A 23,503-nucleotide genomic window follows, 5' to 3' on the forward strand; every position below is an offset into this window, starting at 1 on the left:
CTTCCTTACATCCTTTTCAAAACTTCATTTTTTTGTTCTCTATTTTACCGAATCTAGTTTCTTACTCTTGCCAATTTTAATTTCCTTTTTTTCGTCTTTTTCGATGCTTTGCTTCCATATTTTTTTTTCTCTATTTTGCATACTTGCCATAACTTTGGTAACAATTTTTTTTTTCATACACAATCATTTTCCTTTTCCATTTGTTTCCCTGATCCATTTTCATTTCTTCATCTTTATTTTCCTCTGTTTCCAATCCTCTATTTTTCACATTTTTTTTTTCCACCCTACATTTATTTACGTGTTTTATTATTTACGTGTTTTATTATTATTTTCTTTCATTTTGACCATTGAATTCCTTCTTTTTTTCTTTTTTTTAATTTTATTTTTTCTGCAATCTTTTTTCATACTCTATTTTTATTGTTTTTATCTAGTTTAGTTACATCATTTTCAAAACTTCATATTTCGTTCTCAACTTTACAGAATCAGTTTTTTTAGTTTCTCTTATTTTATTTCTCTTTTAATAGATACTTTACTCCCATCATATTTTTCTTTCTCTATTTTCCTGTCTTCCTTTTCCTTTATTTGTTTAGTCCTCCAATATTCTCCCATGCTTCATTGTTATTCTTCTTTACATCCTTTCAAAACTTCAATTTTCGTCCTCCATTTTACCGAATCTAGTTTCTTACTCTTGCTAATTTTCTTTTTTCTTTTTTTATGATACTTTATTGCCATCATTTTTTCTATTTTCCACACTTGCCTATATTTCTTAACTCTTTCCACATATTCTTATTTTAATCTATTTTTACTTTTGTGATGTTTCCTTTTTCCGAAACTTCCTTTTTTTTACTCAGCCCCCATTTACCTTTCTCAATTGGTTTCAAAACTTTTTTGAAATATTATCACAGCTTTCCATTTGATCATCCTTGCTATTATTGTGATCCAATTATCTTTCTCCATTCTTCCATTCTTTCTACATCTTTTATTGTCCTCCGTTTTTCTTCCTCCTATCGTTTTTAATTTTTTTTCGCGACGAATAACCCTACCTGGTTTAAAATCCCTGAGATAATAGAAACAAAAAAAAAAGTCACCCAATAACTCTGTATACTCTATTCTTATGTTTCTATTTATTTCCATGCTTGATTTTTAAGCTTAGTTTACAGAAATATCTTACACTTTCCACTTTAACCTTTCTCTCTTTCTGTTTCGCTTTTCCAATCCATTTTTTTAAGTGCTGCTCTTCACAGGAGTTTGCACTATCTAAGTTTCCATGCGTCTGGCTGCTTCTCTCTGGGGTTAGCACTACATTTATTTTTCAGCTGCCCCACCCAGAGGTTTGCACATATTTCCGTGCTGCCCCACTCAGGGGTTTGCACTACCTATTCTTATTCACTGCTAATTTTATGTTCCCTTTTTTATGATACTTTGTTGCCATCTTTTTTCTCTGTTTTCCACACATGCGTTTATTTCTCAACCCTTTCTACCTAAATTCTCTTTTAATCTATTTTTACTTTTGTGATGTTTCCTTTCTCCGAAACTCTCTTTTTATTCAGCCTCATTTACCTTTCTCAATAGTTTTCAAAACTTTTTTGAAATATTATCTCCGTTTTCCATTTGATCATGCTTGGTCGTACCGTGATCCAATTATCTTTCTCCATTCTTTCTACATCTTTTATTGTCCTCCGTTTTTCTTCTCCTATTGTTTTTAAATTATTAATTTTTTTTATGAATAAATCTACCTGGTTTCCAATACCTGAGATAATAGAAACAAAAAAAAAATTACCCAATAACTCTGTTTACTCTATTTCTGATTTCCTGCTTGATTTTCAAACTTAATTTTACCGAAATTCCTTACACTTTCCACTTTAATCCTTTTTCTTTTCTGTTTCGCTTTTCCAATCCACTTTTTGCCATTCTTTTTTTTTTTAAATTAAATGTGAATTTTATTTCTTCTAGAGTTTGTAATCTTCCTTTTGATCATTTTTTTTTGTTTTATGTAATATTTTTATGTAATATTTTCTATTCCTCAATCAAATTATCAGTTTTTTTTTAAAGTTTCTTCAGTTGCCCACTTTTACTTAACCACTTACTATTCTTTTTCTGTTCAACTGTTTTTACACACCCTTTTTGCTTAATCACTTTTCCCTTTTTCATTATTTTTCTTCCACTTCCATTAACCTTATACAAATTTATGCTGCCTCTCTCAGAGCTTTGCACTTATTTTCCTTTTTTTCTTTTTTCTTTTTTACGTGCTGCTCCTCACAGGAGTTTGCACAATCCAAGTTTCCATACGTCTGGCTGCCCCTCTCAGGGGTTTGCCCATTTATTTTCCTGCTGCCTCACTCAGAGGTTTGCACATATTTCCGTCACTATACATTGTGCTGCCCCACTCAGGGGTTTGCACTTTGATATTCATTTTCTTGCTACCTCACTCAGAGGTTTCCCCATATTTTTGTCATTAAATGTGCTGCCCCACACAGAGGTTTGCACTTCCTACTTTTCTATCAATACTGCTGCCCCTCTCAGGGGTTTGCTTATTGATTTGTCCATTGTTCTCTTTCGAACATTTAGTGCTGCCCCTCTCAGGGGTTTGCACTTTCCTTTTTATGGCCGAGTTTCTCTTGCTGAGTGTGCTGCCTCCCTCAGAGGTTTGCACAATAAAGATTACAGTCGAAAACCTAGTCACCATTTTTTCTGTCTCCACTCTCATGCTGTTCACCTTCATTCTAAAGATGACTCACCTGTTTTCACTTCCGTTTCAAAATTATTCACAATTCACTTACAACTTACTTTATGCGCTTTTCCAAACGCTGAATCAACAACTTTTCAACAATGAAGCTCGAAGAGCCAAAAAAAACTCGATCGAACCGACGACGCCATTGTCGAAACCGACTCAAACACCCGGATTTTTTACAATCTTCGTGGGCTTATTTCTTCAAAGCCATGTCGAACCGTCGCTCTTGAAATTCGTCTATAAACTGATTTTGCTTGTCTACTCAATGCGCGTCGTACTTTTTTTCATTGTCAACTCTACACATTCTCTCTCTTGGATGATTCCTCTCTTCCGAAGTTCCTGACAGCCGAGTGCAGACGTTAGTTAGTGCTGCCAATATTACAATTGTACATTTATTCTAATCTATTCTTATTTCCTACACAGTGGTGAAACTTGGAGCTCGAGGTAGAAGATTTTTCAATCCAGCAGTGGTGAAACTGTAGTATTTAAGGTTTTTTTTTGTGTATAAATGGGGTAGCCACAACCGCAGAACGTCACTCGGATCAAAACAATCAAGGAAAATCTTTGCAACATCGCAAGCAGAGCATGACATCCAATTTTTTCGAGTTCGAAAATTATTTTTCTCTTTTTCTGCCATAGTTTTTTTTGGTCTGCTTTCGTAGTACCATCGCAGTTTAATAGATTTTTGTTTTGGCTACAGTTAAAATTACTTTCTTTTTCACCTTAACAAGTAAGCCGTTAATAAGTTTTTTTTTTCGTAATAAGCCTTTTCTTTCGTTGTATTTTTTTTTTCTTTTTTTTTGGAAGTTTATATTTCTTTATTTTTTAGTAGTTCCCAAGTAACCAAAAGTCTCATAGATACTTAATCCTGTGCATTAAAAGTTCACATTTGGCTGAGTAAAAGGTCCTCGAGAGAATTAAATATAAGTGCTTGAATCGGACTTCTGAACGAACATAAAAAGTCTAAAAAAGTAGCATAGATCATTTTTGTGCGTTCCAAGTACCTTTAAAAATCCAGGATTCAATTTAGACTATCGTGCTTCGTTACGAACTTCTTACGAATTTGTTGGTTCCATGAAGAACTTCTTACGAACTTTTTGGATCCATGCAGAACTTGTTACGAACGTTTTGGTTCCATGAGGAACTTCTTAAGAACTTCAATGCAAACGTATACATTATTTACAAAAAATAAAAGAATAGTAAGTTTTACTATCTCCGTCGGCGATTAGAACAAGAATGATGTTAGGAAAAAAACATTCGAATGGAAAAGTCCAGGTTCATAAGTAAATGATACTAAGGGAATATTTTACTAAATCCAAAACAAGTTTCTGCACCAGCTTTCCACAAATTATTTACTTTTGGAACATTAATAATCCATAGTTTTGTTTTTGAGCCAAACAAACAAAAAAATCAAATTTTTATTCAAATTTTGTTTTTAAATTGTTTTCAATGATAGTATATGTTTAGTTTAGGAACCACTGTAGAAGCATAAGAATGAGCCGGACATGTACAAAATTGCTGAGTGACCATCTAAGGAGAATTCGCTCTGCGGATGATGTAAACCTTAACCATTCTCGTTGAGTTTAGGTGAAACTATTTCTACCTAGAACAATAGGTGATTACCCGTGCTGAGATTACTGCTGATCGGAGAGTGGTCCATTGTGTAAAAACATCGCAACATCCGAGACCGATCCGATCCGATCCAGGCACAATTGATCCCGCCAACGACAGACCGGTTGATCTGCCACACTCGAGACCAAAGCACTTCGTGGATTTGCCCTGCCGTCGAAACTTTGCTTGCTATCGAATTTAGTTCTAAGTCCAAAATCTAAGTTTAAGTTGAAAACCAAGTTTAATTATACGTTTAAAGTAGAATTCCGCGTATTACTTTCTCGTGTGCATGAGATCTCCCCGTGATCGAAGTGGGCTAACGATAGCTGAATAAAAACACTTTGGGACATACGAACGGTTTGCCCGAGGTCAACGACCTGGTTTCGAAGACGGGAGGCGGAACGCTGAGAACACCAAGAACAAGGTATTGGCCCGATCCGGACCCAAACATTGGTCCTTCGAACCGGATGAGGGCCGTGGAACGGACACAGCATCTACGGAACTGGACATAATAGGGGACGCCAAGCTTGGGGATTAGCCATTTTGCGTCGGCTGACAAAGACGCTTGCTGGAGTCGCCATTGCTTGCTAACGGTGGCAGAACAAAGACGGTTATTGTTCGCTATTAGCTTCTACGATAAGGGCAACTTCGGTGGTTTTCGGCACACACGGTTACTAGTGCTCAACTCAACACTCAGGTGGACGTCCAGGAAGGTGAGGAGCGCCTTCTGGTTGGTTTTGGTCGCCCCGGCTGTTTGGTCAACATCAACATAGTACGTAACTGGAAAGGTGAGGCGCGGTTGTCAAGGTGGTATCCGATCGCCCCCTCCCTTGGTGGTGGCTAGCATCAACGAAATACTAAGCAATTCGGAAAGGTGAGGCGCGGCTATCGTGGTTGGTACCGATCGCCCCCTCCCTTGTGGTTCAACAATCGGCGCGTTCATCGGCTGCTACTTGGTTGCAATTGGTGCAACATTCATCATAACTCAACGGATGAGTGCATGCTTAGGTCGGATCAAGTGCATGGTTGATCGGGAGCTGTAGACGTGAGAGCATCGCGACGCATGGTGATCTTATCGACAGGTTTATCGCAGTTCACAAGGTTACTACAGCATCAACGCAGAGCAGCGACGAATGAGAGCATTATTCGGTAAGCTTCATTATATCAGTGGTTCCTATTCTTAGTTGGTGAACATTGTCAGAAGTTTGGTTGTTTGATCACAGCAAATAATTGTATTTTGATCAAAATTGAGTGGTTTATTTCAATACACATGGTTTACAAAAAAATATATTTTGGAAATAATCAATAACGGCGCAATCCTTGAGTACAAAACTGTTCGTTAGAACAATTGTCTCATTTTCTCGGATTTTTACTTTGAATAACTTCACCTTGCTCCCTCCATTTAAAACTTGTTGGTGATTGCTGATTGATTTGGTCCGGTTGGAACTATTGATTTATTTTATCAGTCGGTTTTATAAGTTTGTGAAAATGCCCACAGTCAAGGCTGTTAAGGATCCGAAGAATCCATCGTTAAAATACTTAACTGTGAAGTTGAAGGAAATCCAGTTGTCTTTTGCTGATGTTTGGGAGTTTGTGGAAACTTTCCAGGAAGATGCAACTTATGCACAAGTTTCGGTGAGATTGACAGCGGTGGATGATTTGTGGGAGAAATTTGGTGAAGTTCTTATTGATATCAAATCACACGAAGATTTCGTATCTGACGTTGAAGTTTATGAGAGAGAACGGAAGGAGTTCAGTGACCGATACTATTACGCTAAATCGTTCTTGATGGATAAGGCGAAGGGCCGTTCAGAATGTATAGAGCTTAATCAATCCATTCATGTTAATGATCATAGTCATTCTGGTGGTTTTGATCATGTTCGGCTTCCTCAAATTAAGCTGCAGTCGTTTAATGGTAACATAGATGAATGGCTCGGATTTCGCGATCTGTTTATTTCGCTCATCCATAACAAGCAGGATTTGCCGGAGGTGGAGAAATTCCACTATTTGAAGGGATGTCTTCAGGGTGAACCGAAATCTTTAATTGATCCTCTTCAAATAACAAGGGCTAATTACACCGTTGCATGGGATATGCTGTTAAAGCGTTACAATAACAGCAAGCAATTAAAAAAGCGACAAGTTCAATCGTTGTTTAAGTTACCTTCGTTGACTAAGGAGTCTGTGTGTGAATTGCTTCAGTTATTGGAAGGGTTTGAGCGAATCGTTAATACGTTAGATCAGGTGTTGGAACCTACTGATTACAAGGATCTGTTGCTTGTGAATTATCTTGTTTCTCTATTGGATCCGGTCACGCGAAGAAGTTGGGAGGAGGAATCAGCTTCAAAGGAACAAGATGTGTTGGCTGATTTGACTGGTTTTCTTCATCGGCGAGTTCAAGTGTTAGAATCTCTTCCGCAAAGGTCAAATGAAAATAGAAACATACCCTCTCAGGTGGTAACTAAACCAAAGCTCAACGTTCGGGCATTCCACAACAATGTTAATTATCCAGGAAATAAATGTGTTGTTTGTAAATCCCAGCATCCCTTGCATCAGTGTCCGAGGTTTTTGAAATTGTCGGTTACGGATAGAGATTCGGTTTTGAAAACAAATTCATTGTGTCGGAACTGTTTTAGAACTTCCCATATGGCTCGGGAATGTCAGTCTAAGTTTTCGTGTCGGAATTGCGGAGGACGCCATCATACACTGGTGTGTTTTAAGGGCAAGGAAGGAGAAAATCCAGAATCGTCGAGGTCAGGCGAAACCAATGGCAATTCTAAGAGTGATCAATTGCGAGGAGAGTCATCATTTCGGGTTTCTAACCCAGCTTCATCAACATGCTTATCATCGGGTATTGAGCGCATGGCTAACGGTCGGGTTCTCTTAGCAACTGCTGTGGTCCTCTTAGAAGATGAGTTGGGAAACAGATATCCAGCTCGAGCGCTTCTTGATTCGGGATCAGAAAGTAATTTCATGTCGGAAAGATTGAGTCAGCGTTTGACGATGAGTCGGAAAAGGGTAGATGTGGCGATACTCGGCATTGGTCGGACATCTACAAGAGTTAAGCAAAAGGTTCAAGCGGTGGTGCGCTCGAGAGTGAACAGCTACTGTAAGGAAATGGAATTCCTGGTCCTACCCAGAGTAACTGTTGATCTTCCCACTGCTACGGTATCAACCAATGAATGGTCATTCCCAGATGGAATTGAGTTGGCGGATCCATCATTTTTCGAGTCGAAGGTGGTTGATTTAGTGTTGGGAATTGAATCGTTTTTCGACTTCTTCGAAACGGGAAAACGAATTTCCATCGGTGATCAATTACCAACACTAACGGAGTCAGTTTTTGGTTGGGTCGTTTCTGGAGGTTTATCGCAATGTACATCAGCACGGATTGCGTGCAATGTTTCATCAACAGAGTCTCTTGAAACTCTTGTCGCTCGTTTTTGGGCTCGTGAGGAGCTTGGTTCGGAAAACCTATACTCACCGGAGGAAAGGTATTGCGAGGAAATTTTCCAGAAAACGGTACAGAGAGACAGCAATGGAAGGTACACGGTCTCTCTTCCTAAGAACGAGGAGGTTTTTCCTAAATTGGGCGACTCAAAGGAAATAGCACTACGGCGTCTGGGTGCAACTGAGCGTAGGCTAGCTCGAAACGCGGATTTGCGGGAGCTGTATGTCGTGTCGTTTTTCAGCCATCTCTTTACGTAATCCAGAATGCGACCGGTCGTCTCAACAATCGTTAACGGAATGCTCATTCGGTTTTTTTTCATTCGCTCTCTATCCCCCCGCGGGGAAACGAACGATCCCATACTCTCTCAATATTGCATCTTGTGTCTCTGAGTCTCGAGTCCAGTCGAGATGATCACCCTCTCGCAACATAGGAACGTTTCGTTCATTGCAGAGAATGCTCTGCTTAATTTTACAGCCGCTCGATTTTCGCTTTCTCTCACACACATTCATGATGGCCCGCTATCTTTCGCGATGCCTCTCAATGCGGTATTCTTTTCTTTAGAGAGGTACGGCTGGAATGGTTACACTCAAAGAATTTGTTTTCTGTTTTCTACTAAATTTTGAACCTTTCACGGAAGGGTAACTATTTCATAATAATTATTTTTTTAATCTCACTATAATCCACTACATTATTCCCCTCCTCTACTCTCTTTTAACATCAAAAATAAAAAATCATCAAAATTTTTTTTTTTAATTTTGTTTTTTTTTATTTGACTTATTTTAAGAATTCCCGAGAGACTTTCTCTAATTTTTTCAATCAAAAATTCTATAGACGAAATCTCCGTTGTATCTAGCTGGTTTCTTCAAATTCGACCGACTACGAACCGACCGACTACGGCTGTTGATGTCGACGATCCATTGTTCACCGAAACGGAACCCGGTTCTTTCGCAGTGTCGTCACCGCCCATCGATCCATCGTCCTCCGATTCCATACAAGCAGCTCTTCTAACATCCTGTACATTTCGGGCGTATTGAACCCCGTTTTGACTGACGATCACTACTTTCGCTCCTTGTCTAGCAACGACAGTATATCGTTCTGACGTAAATACTGGATCCGTTTTAACCTTCTTTGGCTGGGTCATATGCACAAAATCTCCAACATCAATATCTGAAGTTTTAGCACCTCTTACAAGATCTGCGTGCTGCTTACTGGCTAGTTTAGCTTCGGCATCTCTTTCTTGTACGTCAATGCGGTCGAAATCGGGATCGGATTTGCCACCCCATAGGCTAGGGAAAGTTCCCCGAAACTTCCAACCAACCATCATTTCAAACGGTGTGACATTCAGTCTAGCGTGAGGAACTAAGGTATTGTGATTATGCACATACATTTCCAAAGCTCTCCTCCAATTGGAACCATCGATTTTGGATGCAGCAACGGCTTTAATAAGGCCTTGGTTTTGCCTTTCCACTGCCCCGTTGGACTGTGGGCTGAGGGGTATAGATTTTCGGACTTTTACGCCTTTTTCCTCCCAGAATGTGCAAAATGAAGAGCTTTGGAAAGGGGGTCCATTATCACTCTGGATGATACGTGGAACCCCCCAGCGCTTGAAAATTTCGCAAAGCGCTGCATTTGTACTTTCAGCGTTCGTTCGTCGCATCTCAACCACAGATAGGAACCGAGAATATATGTCTACCGCAACCAGGAATTCCCCTGTTCCACATCCTGGAATCTCAAGGAAATCAATCTGAATAATTTCCCAGGGTGCGTCCGGCAATTCTCGAGACGAAAGCGGTATCGGAGGATTTTTCCTGGCGAGCTGACAGCAAGTGGGACATCGTTTAACAAACTGTTCGGTTTCAGTTGCCATACCTGGCCACCAAAAAAACTCTCGCATAATCCTCTTCATCGCGACTACTCCTATATGCCCGGCATGAGCTGTGGCAAGTGCTTTTGTTCTTAACGAGCTTGGTAAAATGATTTTATCACCGTTGAAGATCAAGTACCCGAGATAGTGCAACGTCTTCTTCTGAGCTTCATACCTACGCAACTCTCGAGGCCATTTGTCGTACTTCAAGGACGTCCGCAGTGTTCTCATTTCCTCGTCATCTTCCGAATGGGTTTCGATATCTCCCAACGTGATATCCATACACCCAGCATCTAAAGCGAACAGATAATGACCCTCGCTATCGTCCTCAAAAGGTGTAGCTTCTTGGGACGCTTCGATTAATCTCGATAATACATCTGCAATGTTCTCGTGACCAGGCACCCTTTTAATTAGGAAATCGTAGGGTTGGAGTCGAAGCGACCAGGCTTCTGCTCGGGAAACAGCTCGTCGTCCGATTCTGTGATCACTATCGAAAATAAATTGATTTGCCTCAGCATCCGTTCGAACAATAAAACAATAAATTACCTGTCAGGTAGAACTTGAAACGCTCGACTCCCCACACAACAGCAAGGGCCTCCTTGTGTGTTTGTGGATACTTTTGCTCCGTAGACGTCAGGGACTTTGATGCGCATGCTATAATGCGTGGGACGTTCTCCTTGTTGAACTGAATTAAAACCGCGCCAAGTCCTATTGCAGAGGCATCCACGAATAACTCGGTTCTGTCTGTGGCGCAAAAGTAGCCCAGCCTCCTGATAGCATTCACAGCTCTGAATTGTAAGCTGACAAACTCGCTTTCTTCACTTGATGTCCAGTAGAACGCGTCTGCATTAGCCAATGCGCGAAGATGTTCAGTTTTTGTTGCGCGATCCAAAATAAATTTGTCCATATAGGTAATGAGCCCAAGGAAGCTTTTCACTTCAGAGCACGTTGCAGGTCTACGAAATTTTTGTATCGCACTCAGCTTTTCATCCTCAATCTGCCATCCGCTTGGAGTGAGAACGAAGCCAAGGAATTTTACGGACTGGCTAGCGAAGACACACTTCGAGGAATTTATCTTGACGTTGTGGTCCTCGAGGCATGCTAGCACGGCAGCCAAATTCCTATCGTGTTTCTCTTTGGTCTCGCCATGAACAATAATATCGTCCAGATAATTTTTAACTCCCTTGCAACCACCAAGGATCTTTCTCTGCAACACCTCCTGAAAGATATCTGGTGCGTTGCAGAGGCCAAAGGGTAGTCTGACAAAACGAAACATGCCGAACTCTGTGAAAAAATTTGTCAGGTGGCGGCTGTTTTCATGTAGTTGAATGTGGAAAAACGCATTCGACAAATCTATGGTCGAGAACCAGTTGGATCCACTCAGATCTATCAGGATTTTTTCCAGAGTCGGCATGCTAAACGGCGTTCTGTTAATATAACGATTTGGCCCTCGTAAATCAATAACGAGCCGAATATCGTCTCGTCCCTTGGGCACCACCAACATGGAGGAACAGAAACTGGTGTCCATATCGTCGGTCACTCTTTCTATGATATTGGCCGAAATCATGTCCTGAAGCCTCTGTTCGACCAACGGTTTCACGGCGGGTGGAATATTCATGAATATATTCCTACACGGAGGTCTCGTCTTATCGTAGCTTATTTCGACAGGCGAAATGTTGAATTTAGGAAAAACAATATTCGTTTGGACGGTAGCGATCTCGCTCATTGTCGCCGGCATGGAAAATCGTGAAGCATCATGTACTACTGGTACTTGTAACCCCAGTAAAAGTACGCTATACCTGGTTGCTGTTTGTCTACTTAGGAGAGATCGGCATTCTTTAACAACAAAGAACTTTTCTAATAGTGTCGGTCGGTCCTCAGACACATAAAGAAATGCTTCGAAAGTATACAGCACTCTAATCTCCCCCTCTGACGCGTAAGCTTTAAGAGATCTATCGGATCGCTCTTGGACGTTATATAAGCCTTCTTTGTATTGTTGGTTTCTGTTAAGTTCCCTAAACGAATTTTCAGTCAGGGTATTGACCTGCGCGCCAGAGTCAATAAGGAACTGGCACTTCATTCCTGCCACCTCAGCAATGATTATACCACAATCTATCGGCTTTTCTTCCAGAGCAATCGAAACACCCAAACATGGCAGCTGTTGAGCGAGGCCATCTGTAATCTGATAAATAAACGTTTAAATGACCATATGTAATTTCCTACAATTATGTGGGTTCAAGTCATAACACTCCAATCATATGAAATACTTGATGAGTGGAAAACGTATTGCAAGATTTTATTCCTCTAAACAGCAATATTACATCAAATCCTTTGACAGATTTTACCAATAAATCATTTAAAAAAAAAACATAAAAATCAATTGAACATTACTTCATAAAGTATTTCTGTAGTATATGAATGAAAATGTATCAGTTCTTATTGTCACCTACGTTGTCTTCGGCATGTTGATCTTCCTTCTTAGCGCATCCATCATTGTCCACCAATGCGATCCTCTTGGCTTCGATATCCAGATTATTTGCTTCACCTTCTCGCTTCGTTCCCGTCCGGATAAACATCTTGCAAGCTCGTCTGAAGTGACCCTTGCGTCCGCACTTCAAACAATTCTCATCAATCGCACTGCAATCATCCGGGCTGTGGAACATACTGTTGCACCTGTAGCAGCGTTCACGTGAATCCTTCCATCCTGGTGCTGTACGTCGACTGGGACCCGATTCATCCCTACGATGGAACTGCTTATTTCCGAATCGTCCACGGCTCATCGAACCTCGCGAGTACTCCTGGTTAATTCTCCTTCCTCGGTCAACACTCACAGATGCAACTGTAGCTTGTTCGTTCGTTCCATGTCGAAGGCGGTAATACTCCTCGTTCAGGGTGACAGCTTGTATTTCGCGAATCTTATCGATGAACTCCGCTAGTGTCCCTTTTCGGCCAAGCATTTTAAGCGCCATCATTCGAACTTCCCTGGTCTTTGCGTGCCCTGCGACAGTGCTCATAATCTCTTCCAGTTCTTTCCCATCACTGAATTCACACATCTTGGCCGTGGCACCGACCCTCATAATGTAAGACATATCGGATTCATCTGGCTTTTGGACCATCAATGCTAATTTGCGCCGCTGCAGCAATATGTCCGATCCGGAACTGAAATACGCCTTTAAACGATGCATGGCATTCGCGAACGGATGAGCTGCTGGATCGGGAGCATCGTCTGTCGACATCGTGTTGTTGAAGATTTCCATCAACTTCGGGCCTGCTTTCACTTTAAACACGATGAACTGCGTCGGCTCATCGGAAATGCCAGCAAGTGTCATTGAGTCGAGCAGCAAATTCCTCCAGGACTCGAACTCAAACTTTCCTATCTCTTCACCATCGATTGTAGCCTTACACTCAGGTATATTGATAGAGGAGACCGAAATTTGATTCACCGACGACATGAATCGAGAAACTTCCATCGTAGGCTCACCACCCACGCCGACATTGCGTTGCGTGCCAGAAAGGCCGACATCACTCCCAAATTCAACACTGTTCACTTCAGCATTCTTCTGGGAAGCACCCAACGTTGCCTGGAAGCCGCCCGCGCTTACATTGCGTTGCGTACTTGAAGGGCCGACATCACTCTCGAATTCAATGCTGTTCACTTCAGCAGCATTTTTCTTGGAAGCGCCCAACGTTACCTGGAGCGACCGTATGGTTTCCTGGGCTCTTTCCAATTGCTCACGCATTTGCACAACTAATGCATTCGACGCCTCAAGTTCTTTTCGAGCCATGTCAAGCTTCGACACTTTCTTCTTTGATTTCCTGCAATTCATAAACCAAGACAAAAATACTTAAAATTTTCCGTTAACTTCATTTTTTTTTTGTTTGCCATGAGACCTGCGCTCCTTTTGTTTTTGGCTTTTCGTCTATTTTGCATTCACTCAAATTTATTTCCTTTTTTTTTATAGCCACGAGACCTACGCTCCTTTTGTTTTTGGCCCATTTTCTTTTGATATCTATTGCCTGGAGACCTATCGCTCCCTTTGGTTTTGGCAGAATTTAATAACTATGGTTTTATTGCCATGAGACCATCGCTCCTTTTGTTTTTGGCAATTTTTTGCTACCACATTTTTTGTCACTACACATCCTCACTATTCATCGCGCCATTTTGGAATTTTCACTGAACTAATTCTTGGTCATTCAGCGGAAAAAAAATTCTGATTGAAGATTTCACACTTCCGTTTATGCATTATCACTGTTTTTGTTCACGAAGATGATGAAATTTGCGAATTATACTTACCGCTTGGGAGCGTCTTCAACCACGCCATTGTCGTGTCGTTTTTCAGCCATCTCTTTACGTAATCCAGAATGCGACCGGTCGTCTCAACAATCGTTAACGGAATGCTCATTCGGTTTTTTTCATTCGCTCTCTATCCCCCCGCGGGGAAACGAACGATCCCATACTCTCTCAATATTGCATCTTGTGTCTCTGAGTCTCGAGTCCAGTCGAGATGATCACCCTCTCGCAACATAGGAACGTTTCGTTCATTGCAGAGAATGCTCTGCTTAATTTTACAGCCGCTCGATTTTCGCTTTCTCTCACACACATTCATGATGGCCCGCTATCTTTCGCGATGCCTCTCAATGCGGTATTCTTTTCTTTAGAGAGGTACGGCTGGAATGGTTACACTCAAAGAATTTGTTTTCTGTTTTCTACTAAATTTTGAACCTTTCACGGAAGGGTAACTATTTCATAATAATTATTTTTTTAATCTCACTATAATCCACTACACTGTATACTAAGTTCATCGACGAGTACATACAGCTAGGTCACATGGAAGAAGTTGAGGAAGCTTCTGATATCAAACGTTGTTTTTTACCACACCACCCGGTGGAAAAGGAGGATAGTACGACTACTAAATTGCGTGTTGTATTCGATGCTTCGTGCAAAACTACTACTGGAGTCTCACTGAACGATGGATTACTAACAGGTCCAGTAATCCAGGACGATCTTCGGGCAATTATACTCCGCTGTCGAATGTGTCAGATTATGGTCGTCGCAGATGTTGAGAAAATGTTTCGCCAAATCAACATAACAAGAGAAGATCGTCCACTACAGTCAATTTTATGGAGAAGGTCTCCATCGGAGCCAGTCAAGACGTTCGAGCTGAAGACGGTTACATATGGCACCAAACCTGCTCCATTTTTAGCAACACGCACCTTGAAGCAGTTAGCATTGGATGAAGGGGAGAGGTTTCCCTTGGCATCAAAGGTATTTTCGGAAGATACGTACATGGATGATGTCGTATCAGGTGCAGAAGACGCAAATGCAGCCCTCGAACTGCGAATTCAGTTGGATAAAGCTGCAAGAGCTGGAGGATTTCGGTTGCGAAAATTCGCATCAAATTGTTTAGAGGTCCTACAAGGACTCCCACAAGAGAGTGTAGCCATTAAAGAAGCTTCAGATGGATCGAATATAGATCCCTCGATGAAGGTCCTTGGGCTGACTTGGTTGCCGAAATCTGATGTCTTCATGTATCATTTTAACATTCCTGAAATTCCAAAATCAACTGTTCTAACTAAACGGAAGGTGCTGTCGGTAATTGCAACGCTCTTCGACCCGTTGGGACTCCTAGGTGCTGCAATAACAACTGCAAAAATATTTATGCAGCAGTTGTGGACCTTGCGGAATAATGACGACCAAAGATTGGACTGGGATCAGCCATTACCTCCAACGGTGGGTGAGGATTGGCTGAAGTACTACGAACAACTAGGTTCACTAAACAAAATTCGTATTGAACGGTGCAATACTATCCCGGGAGCCGTTCACACAGAGATTCACTGTTTTTCGGATGCTTCGGAGAAGGCATATGGTGGTTGCGTTTACTTAAAAAGCATTAACTCTAATGGAGAGGTTAAAATATGTTTGTTGTCGGCAAAATCAAGGGTAGCTCCGCTTGCAAGTCAGTCGATTCCTCGCCTAGAGTTGTGTGGTGCTCTGCTAACGGCTGAACTATTCAATTTCGTAAAGGATTCGATGAAATTTCACTGCCCAGTTTACTTTTGGACGGATTCAACATGCGTTTGGCGATGGTTACAGGCTGTTCCATCTACTTGGACTACCTATGTGGCAAATCGAGTTGCCAAAATACAACAACTCACGGAAGGGTTTGAATGGAGGCATGTTCCAGGCGTTGACAATCCATCAGATCTTATTTCTCGGGGTATTCCACCGGCAGAGATTGGTCAAAATCGCTTGTGGTGGGAAGGGCCTTGTTGGTTGGCGCTAGATAAAGAAAACTGGCCAGAACTACCGACTAACCACTTGGCGGAAATTGGTGATGAAGAAAGGCGTCGAACTACAGTCACAGCATTAGCAACAAACAATTCAGAGCATGAGTCAGATTTCAATCGTTGGTATTTTAGTTTGTATTCCGATTACACTAAAATGGTCAGAGGTACAGCTTATTTGTTGAGGTTGAAAAAGCTGTTAATAACCAAACGTCAAGTCAAATTCCAAGCTTTCCTACAGTCGGCTGAGATGGAAGAAGCAGAAAGAGCTTTAGTCAAGTGTGTCCAAAAAGAGTGTTTCGCTGATGAGTTGAGAGTTTTATCTAAGGGCGAATTTGTATCAAGACAATCTAAACTAAGATGGTTTAATCCCCAGATATTCTCCGATGGGTTGTTGAGAATTGGTGGTAGATTGAGTTATTCGTCCGAATCAGAAACTGCAAAACACCCGGTTGTCTTGCCAGCTCGTCACAACTTTACTCGGCTAGTATTAGAGCACTTCCATCGTCGATTATTACACGCTGGTCCTCAGTTGCTTTTAGCTACGGTTAGATTGAAATTTTGGCCCTTGGGTGGCAGGAGCGTGGCTCGTCAGATTGTACAAAAATGTCACACCTGCTTCAGGGCTCGTCCCACACCGATTCAACAGTTTATGTCAGAACTACCAGCTTCACGCGTAACGGTTTCGCGTGCATTCGCTAGAACAGGAGTGGACTATTTCGGTCCGGTGTACATTCGCCCGGCCCCCAGACGCCCAGTGGTTAAGGCATATGTCGCTGTGTTTGTATGCATGTCCACTAAAGCAGTGCATCTTGAGCTGGTATCAGACCTGTCTACAGAACGGTTCATACAGGCACTACGTAGATTTGTCAGAAGAAGAGGAAAGTGCTCAGAGATATTTTCGGACAACGGTACGAACTTTGTGGGCGCTAGGAACCAAATGGTGGAATTGTTTCGTCTGTTGAAGTGTCAGACCCATCGGGAACGAATGTTCAAGGAATGTGGCAGCGAAGGAATTAGGTGGCATTTCAATCCTCCCAGCGCTCCACATTTTGGAGGTTTGTGGGAGGCGGCGTTGCGTTCCGCAAAAAAGCACATTCTAAGGGTAATCGGCGAAAACCCCGTAAGCACAGAAGATTTCGCGACGCTTCTGGTTCAGGTCGAAGCGTGTTTAAATTCGCGGCCCATTACACCAATTTCAAACGATCCAAATGATTTGGAGCCGTTGACACCCGGTCATTTTATTATCGGAGAATCCTTACAGTCCATGCCAGATGAAAATTACGTGAATATGCCAGATAACAGACTTAATCAAATGCAGTTAATGCAGAAAAATCTGCAATTAATTTGGAAACGGTGGCGTAGAGAATATCTGTGCCAACTTCAAGCCAGAACAAAACGTTGGAAACCTTCAGTGTCGGTTGACCTGGGTCGTCTGGTTATCATTAAGGATGAAAATGTTTCCCCATGTCGATGGAAAATGGGTAGAATTGTAGAGCTTCATCCAGGACACGATGGTGTGGTTCGAGTAGTCACATTAAAAACGGAATCAGGGCTGAAAAAGCGCCCAGTTGAGAAATTGTGTTTGTTACCTATGCCAGATTCTGATGAAAACTCAGATCAGAATGCTGAAGTTGAAGTGGAGAATGACTGAAATAATGTCTGAACTTTTGCAAAATGATAACGTCAGAAAAGCCTGTCTGTTGGAATATTTTTGTCGAATAATATTCAGAATTATGCGAATTTTGTCAGAGAACCAAGTCAGATTGCTTAAGAATTTGAGTCAGAACTATGTCAGTTTATCCAAAGGGATGTGTCTGCGATGGCAGAAATGAAGTTGTGTCGAAAAACCATGTTAAATTGAGTTGTGTAAAAATGAGTTAGTAAAGTTCACCAACTAATCCTCACTATGCATAAAATAATTTCAGAAATGCATTTGATTTCTGGGTGGGTGAGGATGTTTAGTTTAGGAACCACTGTATACTATGTAAATGTAGAAGCATAAGAATGAGCCGGACATGTACAAAATTGCTGAGTGACCATCTACGGAGAATTCGCTCTGCGGATGATGTAAACCTTAACCATTCTCGTTGAGTTTAGGTGAAACTATTTCTACCTAGAACAATAGGTGATTACCCGTGCTGAGATTACTGCTGATCGGAGAGTGGTCCATTGTGTAAAAACATCGCAACATCCGAGACCGATCCGATCCGATCCAGGCACAATTGATCCCGCCAACGACAGACCGGTTGATCTGCCACACTCGAGACCAAAGCACTTCGTGGATTTGCCCTGCCGTCGAAACTTTGCTTGCTATCGAATTTAGTTCTAAGTCCAAAATCTAAGTTTAAGTTGAAAACCAAGTTTAATTATACGTTTAAAGTAGAATTCCGCGTATTACTTTCTCGTGTGCATGAGATCTCCCCGTGATCGAAGTGGGCTAACGATAGCTGAATAAAAACACTTTGGGACATACGAACGGTTTGCCCGAGGTCAACGACCTGGTTTCGAAGACGGGAGGCGGAACGCTGAGAACACCAAGAACAAGGTATTGGCCCGATCCGGACCCAAACAGTATATATTCACACCGAATCATATGTTCTCATTTTCCTTAATTTTCTTCATGGAGGAGCAGCTTTACAGAAGAAGCGGAGCGGCCTAAAGCAAGGTCTGGTTGGTAGGTACCGGGAGAAGCCCTCATATGAGAAAAACTTAAAACTATGCGACTTCTAATTTTTTTTTCAGGCCCAATTTGAAGAACTTTGTTTTTTGGTTTCATCCAACAAGAATCTAAAATTAAAAAAATATCGTTAGTGGCACAGAACAAATAAAACTCATTTTAAAAAACCATACTAATTCACGAGCTCAATATGGCTTTCCATTTGCTGTTGCAGAAAATTTAAACTTGGAAGAGATATCGCAGCACTTCATTATTGGTTCTTCTTTTTTAAACTAGAACTTGAAACAAAAAAGTAAGGCACACATTATACAAAAATCAAAATCAAACATTTAAAAACTTACGTTTAATCACGAACCATGCGAGTCCGCTTTGAAAATAAATGATGCATTATTTGATGGATGCAAATGTTTACATTTTAAATACTAAGCCTACTCGGAAAAGGTGATAAACCAGTGTTAGCTTTGAATAGAAGTTTTAGATAACATCAATCTAAGTATTGGCTATGGTACAGAGGTAGCATGTTCAGTTTTCACCAAAAAGGTTCGGGTTCAAATCTTCATGAAAATTGTAAGTATAAAATTCATTAAGAGTAACGGGAATAGTAGGTATAATAAAAATGAAATGAATAGAATTTCAATGGAAGAAGGGGGGTAAAGTAAATACCCCTACAATACTTTTTGAAAAAAAATCTTTTTATTCAAAATCTCATGCAATGGCTGAATAGCCTTCTACTCAGCTTTGATTTTGAGACTTTAAAGTATCAATAAGAACTTAAATTTTAAGCTGAGTAGAAGGCTATACAGCCCGAAAACAGGGCCAAGTAAGCTTCTAAGAGACCGTTTTATGGAACTTTTGGTTACTTGGGTTAGCAATTAATTTTCCGTAATTTTATTTTAGCTAGTAATTTTTTTTGTAGATAGTTTTCTTTTCTTTTTTTTTCTTTTCGTCAGTTTTTTTCTTACCCTTTGTAGTTGATAGTTGTAAATATTTTCCCTTTTCATGATATATTTTCTGAGCAATATTTTTTTCACGTTATTTTGCTTCTAAATCACTCTAGTTTCTAGGTTTGAGTTTTCACTTTTTGAACTAATTTTGCGATTTTCGCTGGAGACCGGAGACTCACGTCGTTGATGGTCAGTGGCAGGCCCGTTTAGGAGCTCCTGTAAACAGCGAGGAGTTATTAAGTTAACGTTGAATCCATATGACCCCGAAAATCAATAAATTAGTTTGAACTGACAAAAACGAACCTACGAAAAATTTGATTGACTTTGAACCTTCGATTCAAGCCAATCAAATTTTTCGTAACTTTAGCGCGGAATGATGTAACGGGTTAATAATGCAAAACCTTTTCTTTGTAAGACCAATATCAAAAACACATTGATTTGACATAAATGACTGTAAATATTAGCATAATTCGGAACCTTAATAATCTTACCAAAAAAAATAAGCATAAAATTCAATAATTACATTTCGAAAACGAAAACATTTCGACTTTCACATTTCAAGCGCCACCCTAGACGAACAATCATCAAAACCGTTAGCACGCTGTTGAAGGCTTTAGATCAACCAACACACTTCCAACTTTAAACGTGTGGCTTGAGACGCCGTCTTTCGTAGACCACCGACGGCAGACTTTGTTTGCATCAGGTGAATGACCTCCTTCGGGATGCGTTGTGAACCTAAAAGTTTGGGGAAGAAAAAGATTGGTCTCTAATCTCGGATTTGGAAGGGGAAGACAAGGGCTATCCGAGAATTCGCGAGAGAGGATTTAATTGTTTAACTTCGCGACTCGACATAGTCGGATCGGGTAGTTCCGGTCACGAAGTTAAACTAATCCAGTAAGCCAGATGACTAAAAGATCTCCCGACCATTTATTCCCGGTGATTAGCGTAGGAAAGATCGGTTATCGTCAAAAGTATATTTAGACTTGGTAATTTTTGAAACTTGTAACTTCTTTCACCAGTGCGCTTAATTAATCATCTCTTTCGAATAGCCTAGACCTAGAAAGCATAGGATAGTGGTAGTGCAGTGGCAAAAGTTATACAAGGATTAATCGACCAAAGGTATGTTGTGGAGAAAACCGCACGAGTCGACGCAGTGTAAAACACAGCACATTTTTCCGACAGATTCCTCAAAAAAGTCCACTGTGATCACTCATAGGAAGTCGCCCTACGCCGAGCCCCGCGATACACCAGGTTTGCACACGGCTGGGTACACCAGCTAAGGCGGTGATTTTTCGTTTCTACCGGCTAGCAAACACCAACACCCCAGCCGAACAGTGATACTGCCTTCAGAACCACCGCGCCGCGGTCTTCTCGCGACTACGAGAACCGCGGTCATCATTTCCATCGTCGTTGTCAACCAACAGCAGACCACGACGGCTAGCTAGAGAACATCTTCTCTAGCTGCGCCGTAATCCGCCGACCAAAAAGTGTAGCTGAATCACCGCAGCAGAGCTACCACCACATGACCGCCAACTAGAGTGGTAAGCCGCAGGAGCGCCGCAGTAGTCACCGCAGAACAGCAAAAACGGTGAGGTAATGGCTGCCCAAAACCCCACATAAAATTGACCGAAAACGTGAGTACTCACACCTAAACAACATGTTGTTTCAGCGATCGCTTTAAACCGTTTGTCGCCCGCAACCTTTACAAAATTTATGTTGTGCGAGCGCGAGAATTTAGTCGCTCTTTTAAATCGGCAGACTAAGAAATTAGTCGGACAGGCGAGCCGCATAAAGTAGCCGTATCGTCGAATTTCACCACCCGTTTTCACGTGAAACAATGACATGTGAAAACGAACATCGGACGCATCTTTGTCGTACAAATCACCTAACATCTCCACAACGAACACCACCAGCAAAGTTTTGAGGGAAGGAAAAGCTTAGGCCTAACAACACACTATAAATGTAAACAGACACAGCAGCGAAAAGCACAATAAACGGAATGTTTTCGCAGAAATAATAGTCGGCTTCGATAAGTCTCGAAAGAAACAAGAATTCAAATGCACAATTGATTGAGGTATTGGGAAAGGGGGTTACAAGTTGTTCCTTTTTTTTGTTCGCATTTTCCATTTTAGAGTTTTACTGCGGAGACTGGCCGCGAATCCAGTCACGATCATTCGTTCGCTAAATCGGGGTAGAGGGCGGAGTCTTGTACGACGGCTTAAACCCTGGTAGTTTTTCTTTGGGCCGAACAACAGCTAACTCCCCTTTCCTCGAATTTCTGCAGGGTTTCGTCTCGTCTTCGGGGCGGCCTCAAAAGGGCCGAAGTACGAATCCCTTTTTGGAGACCCTTCCGCTTCTTTCCCCAAAATAGGGAATCAAAAGGAACTCGCGACCGAGTCTCATCAGCTGGGCAAACTAAGACAGGGTAGGTGGTCTTCCATCCGGAAGTGGCGCTTAAGCCACCCACTTAAAAACGGAAGTGTGTCGGGCCTCCCGTTATAGTTTTTCAAGATCTGAAATTTGTACTCTCTACCCAAAAAAAAACCTTTTTAAATATGGTCCCTTCTTTGAAAAGCTCTTTATCTTAAATTTACATAGGAGCTCTCCCATCTTTTTCAATTTTGTGCCCCACTGCTTGAAGAAGGTAGGCAAATTAAACCGGTTCGATACCCAAAAAATATATTAAATTAGTTATGTATTAAATACAATAGTGCAATAAATTTACTACGGTAAAAATATATATATTTAATAAAATATCAGTTGCATCACTAAATAAGTTCTCAGCGTTGTTTTTTTATTTTCTCTTTGAAAGTCAAATATTCAAAAATGTTGGCAAAAACAAATTTCTAAGTTTACATTTGTCCCGTATATTGAGGCAAACGTCAATGCAATGCTTATTTACAGATGCGTCAGAGTAATGGCTTTAAAATAGATTTAATACGAATTCCTGCTTTTTGTTCTATCAAGTTTCACTGATATATCTGCAGTATTCCTGCAATATAAATTTATGTTTGTTACTCCTCTTTTAACGAATGCTGTTCAAAGGGAATGACCTTCATTTACAAAGCCATTTAAGAATTTTCAATATCCGCTTCAGTTTCAACATTCGGAATACCCATTCTGGTCTTTCCAACATATTGAATCATTTTGAAGATGAATTTTTTAAAAGTTCGACGTTTGCCCTTGCCCCACCGTCTAAGTTGACAGAAGGGAATATTGTTTTTAACACTTTAAGGGTATACTGAAAATTTCTCTTAAAAATTTTGCTTCCAGTTGAATATCAGTTCTAAAGTCTCGCTTTTCAAAAACGAAGCGGATCAAAAGTCTCTGCAGCCATGTAACACAAAATCACTTTTCATGTTAAGTACGTACTTGAATTGGTATGTTAGCAAAAAGTACGATGTTTATTTCAGAAGTATTTAAAATAAAAAGCTCCCATCTTCATTTCTAAATTCGTTTCAGTTGTGTATTTTGGCCGAAGTAACAATTTCTAGAAGAAAACATCATTTTTATTTTTTTTTAACACAAAAAGTTGAACGTTTGAACATGTTCTCATGTTCCTTGAATGAAAATTCGAATGCTACCTACATTAACATGAACTAAATATGGAAGTATTTTTCAAATCTTTAAATTGGGTTTGATTCGATTGATAAAATACCAATCCGTGTCATCTAAGCCTCATTTATTACCACGTGCTGTGTACAAATCAAATAAGCAAGAAAAAAAAACACATCTAGGTTGCATATCGCAACCTAGATGTTAAATTTTCCAGCAATCAATGAACAGTGTGCTTTGGTTACTATCCTCTTGCGACGACGTTTGCTTGCCCATGGAGACGAAAAACAAACCCCTCAAAGAAAATATGCTTGGTTGAGAAATACGCGCCAAAATATTCCTACTGATCAGTATGCTATGCCTGGGTTACTCGCGACGCCTCGACCAT

At 40.9% G+C, this 23,503-nt stretch overlaps 2 protein-coding genes across 2 annotated transcripts; both read left to right on the forward strand.

Moving 5' to 3' along the window:
- Nucleotides 1-5,830: 5,830 nt before the first annotated feature.
- On the forward strand, nt 5,831-8,044 carry LOC129742880 (uncharacterized). Its single transcript, XM_055734824.1, has one exon. It carries the CDS (start codon nt 5,831-5,833, stop codon nt 8,042-8,044), a length of 2,214 nt encoding a protein of 737 aa, XP_055590799.1.
- Nucleotides 8,045-14,479: 6,435 nt separating this feature from the next.
- On the forward strand, nt 14,480-17,590 carry LOC129742881 (uncharacterized). Its single transcript, XM_055734826.1, has one exon. It carries the CDS (start codon nt 14,480-14,482, stop codon nt 17,588-17,590), a length of 3,111 nt encoding a protein of 1,036 aa, XP_055590801.1.
- Nucleotides 17,591-23,503: the final 5,913 nt, after the last annotated feature.

Source organism: Uranotaenia lowii, chromosome 2 (assembly GCF_029784155.1).
Source record: "Uranotaenia lowii strain MFRU-FL chromosome 2, ASM2978415v1, whole genome shotgun sequence".
Classification (NCBI taxonomy): Eukaryota; Metazoa; Arthropoda; class Insecta; order Diptera; family Culicidae; genus Uranotaenia; species Uranotaenia lowii.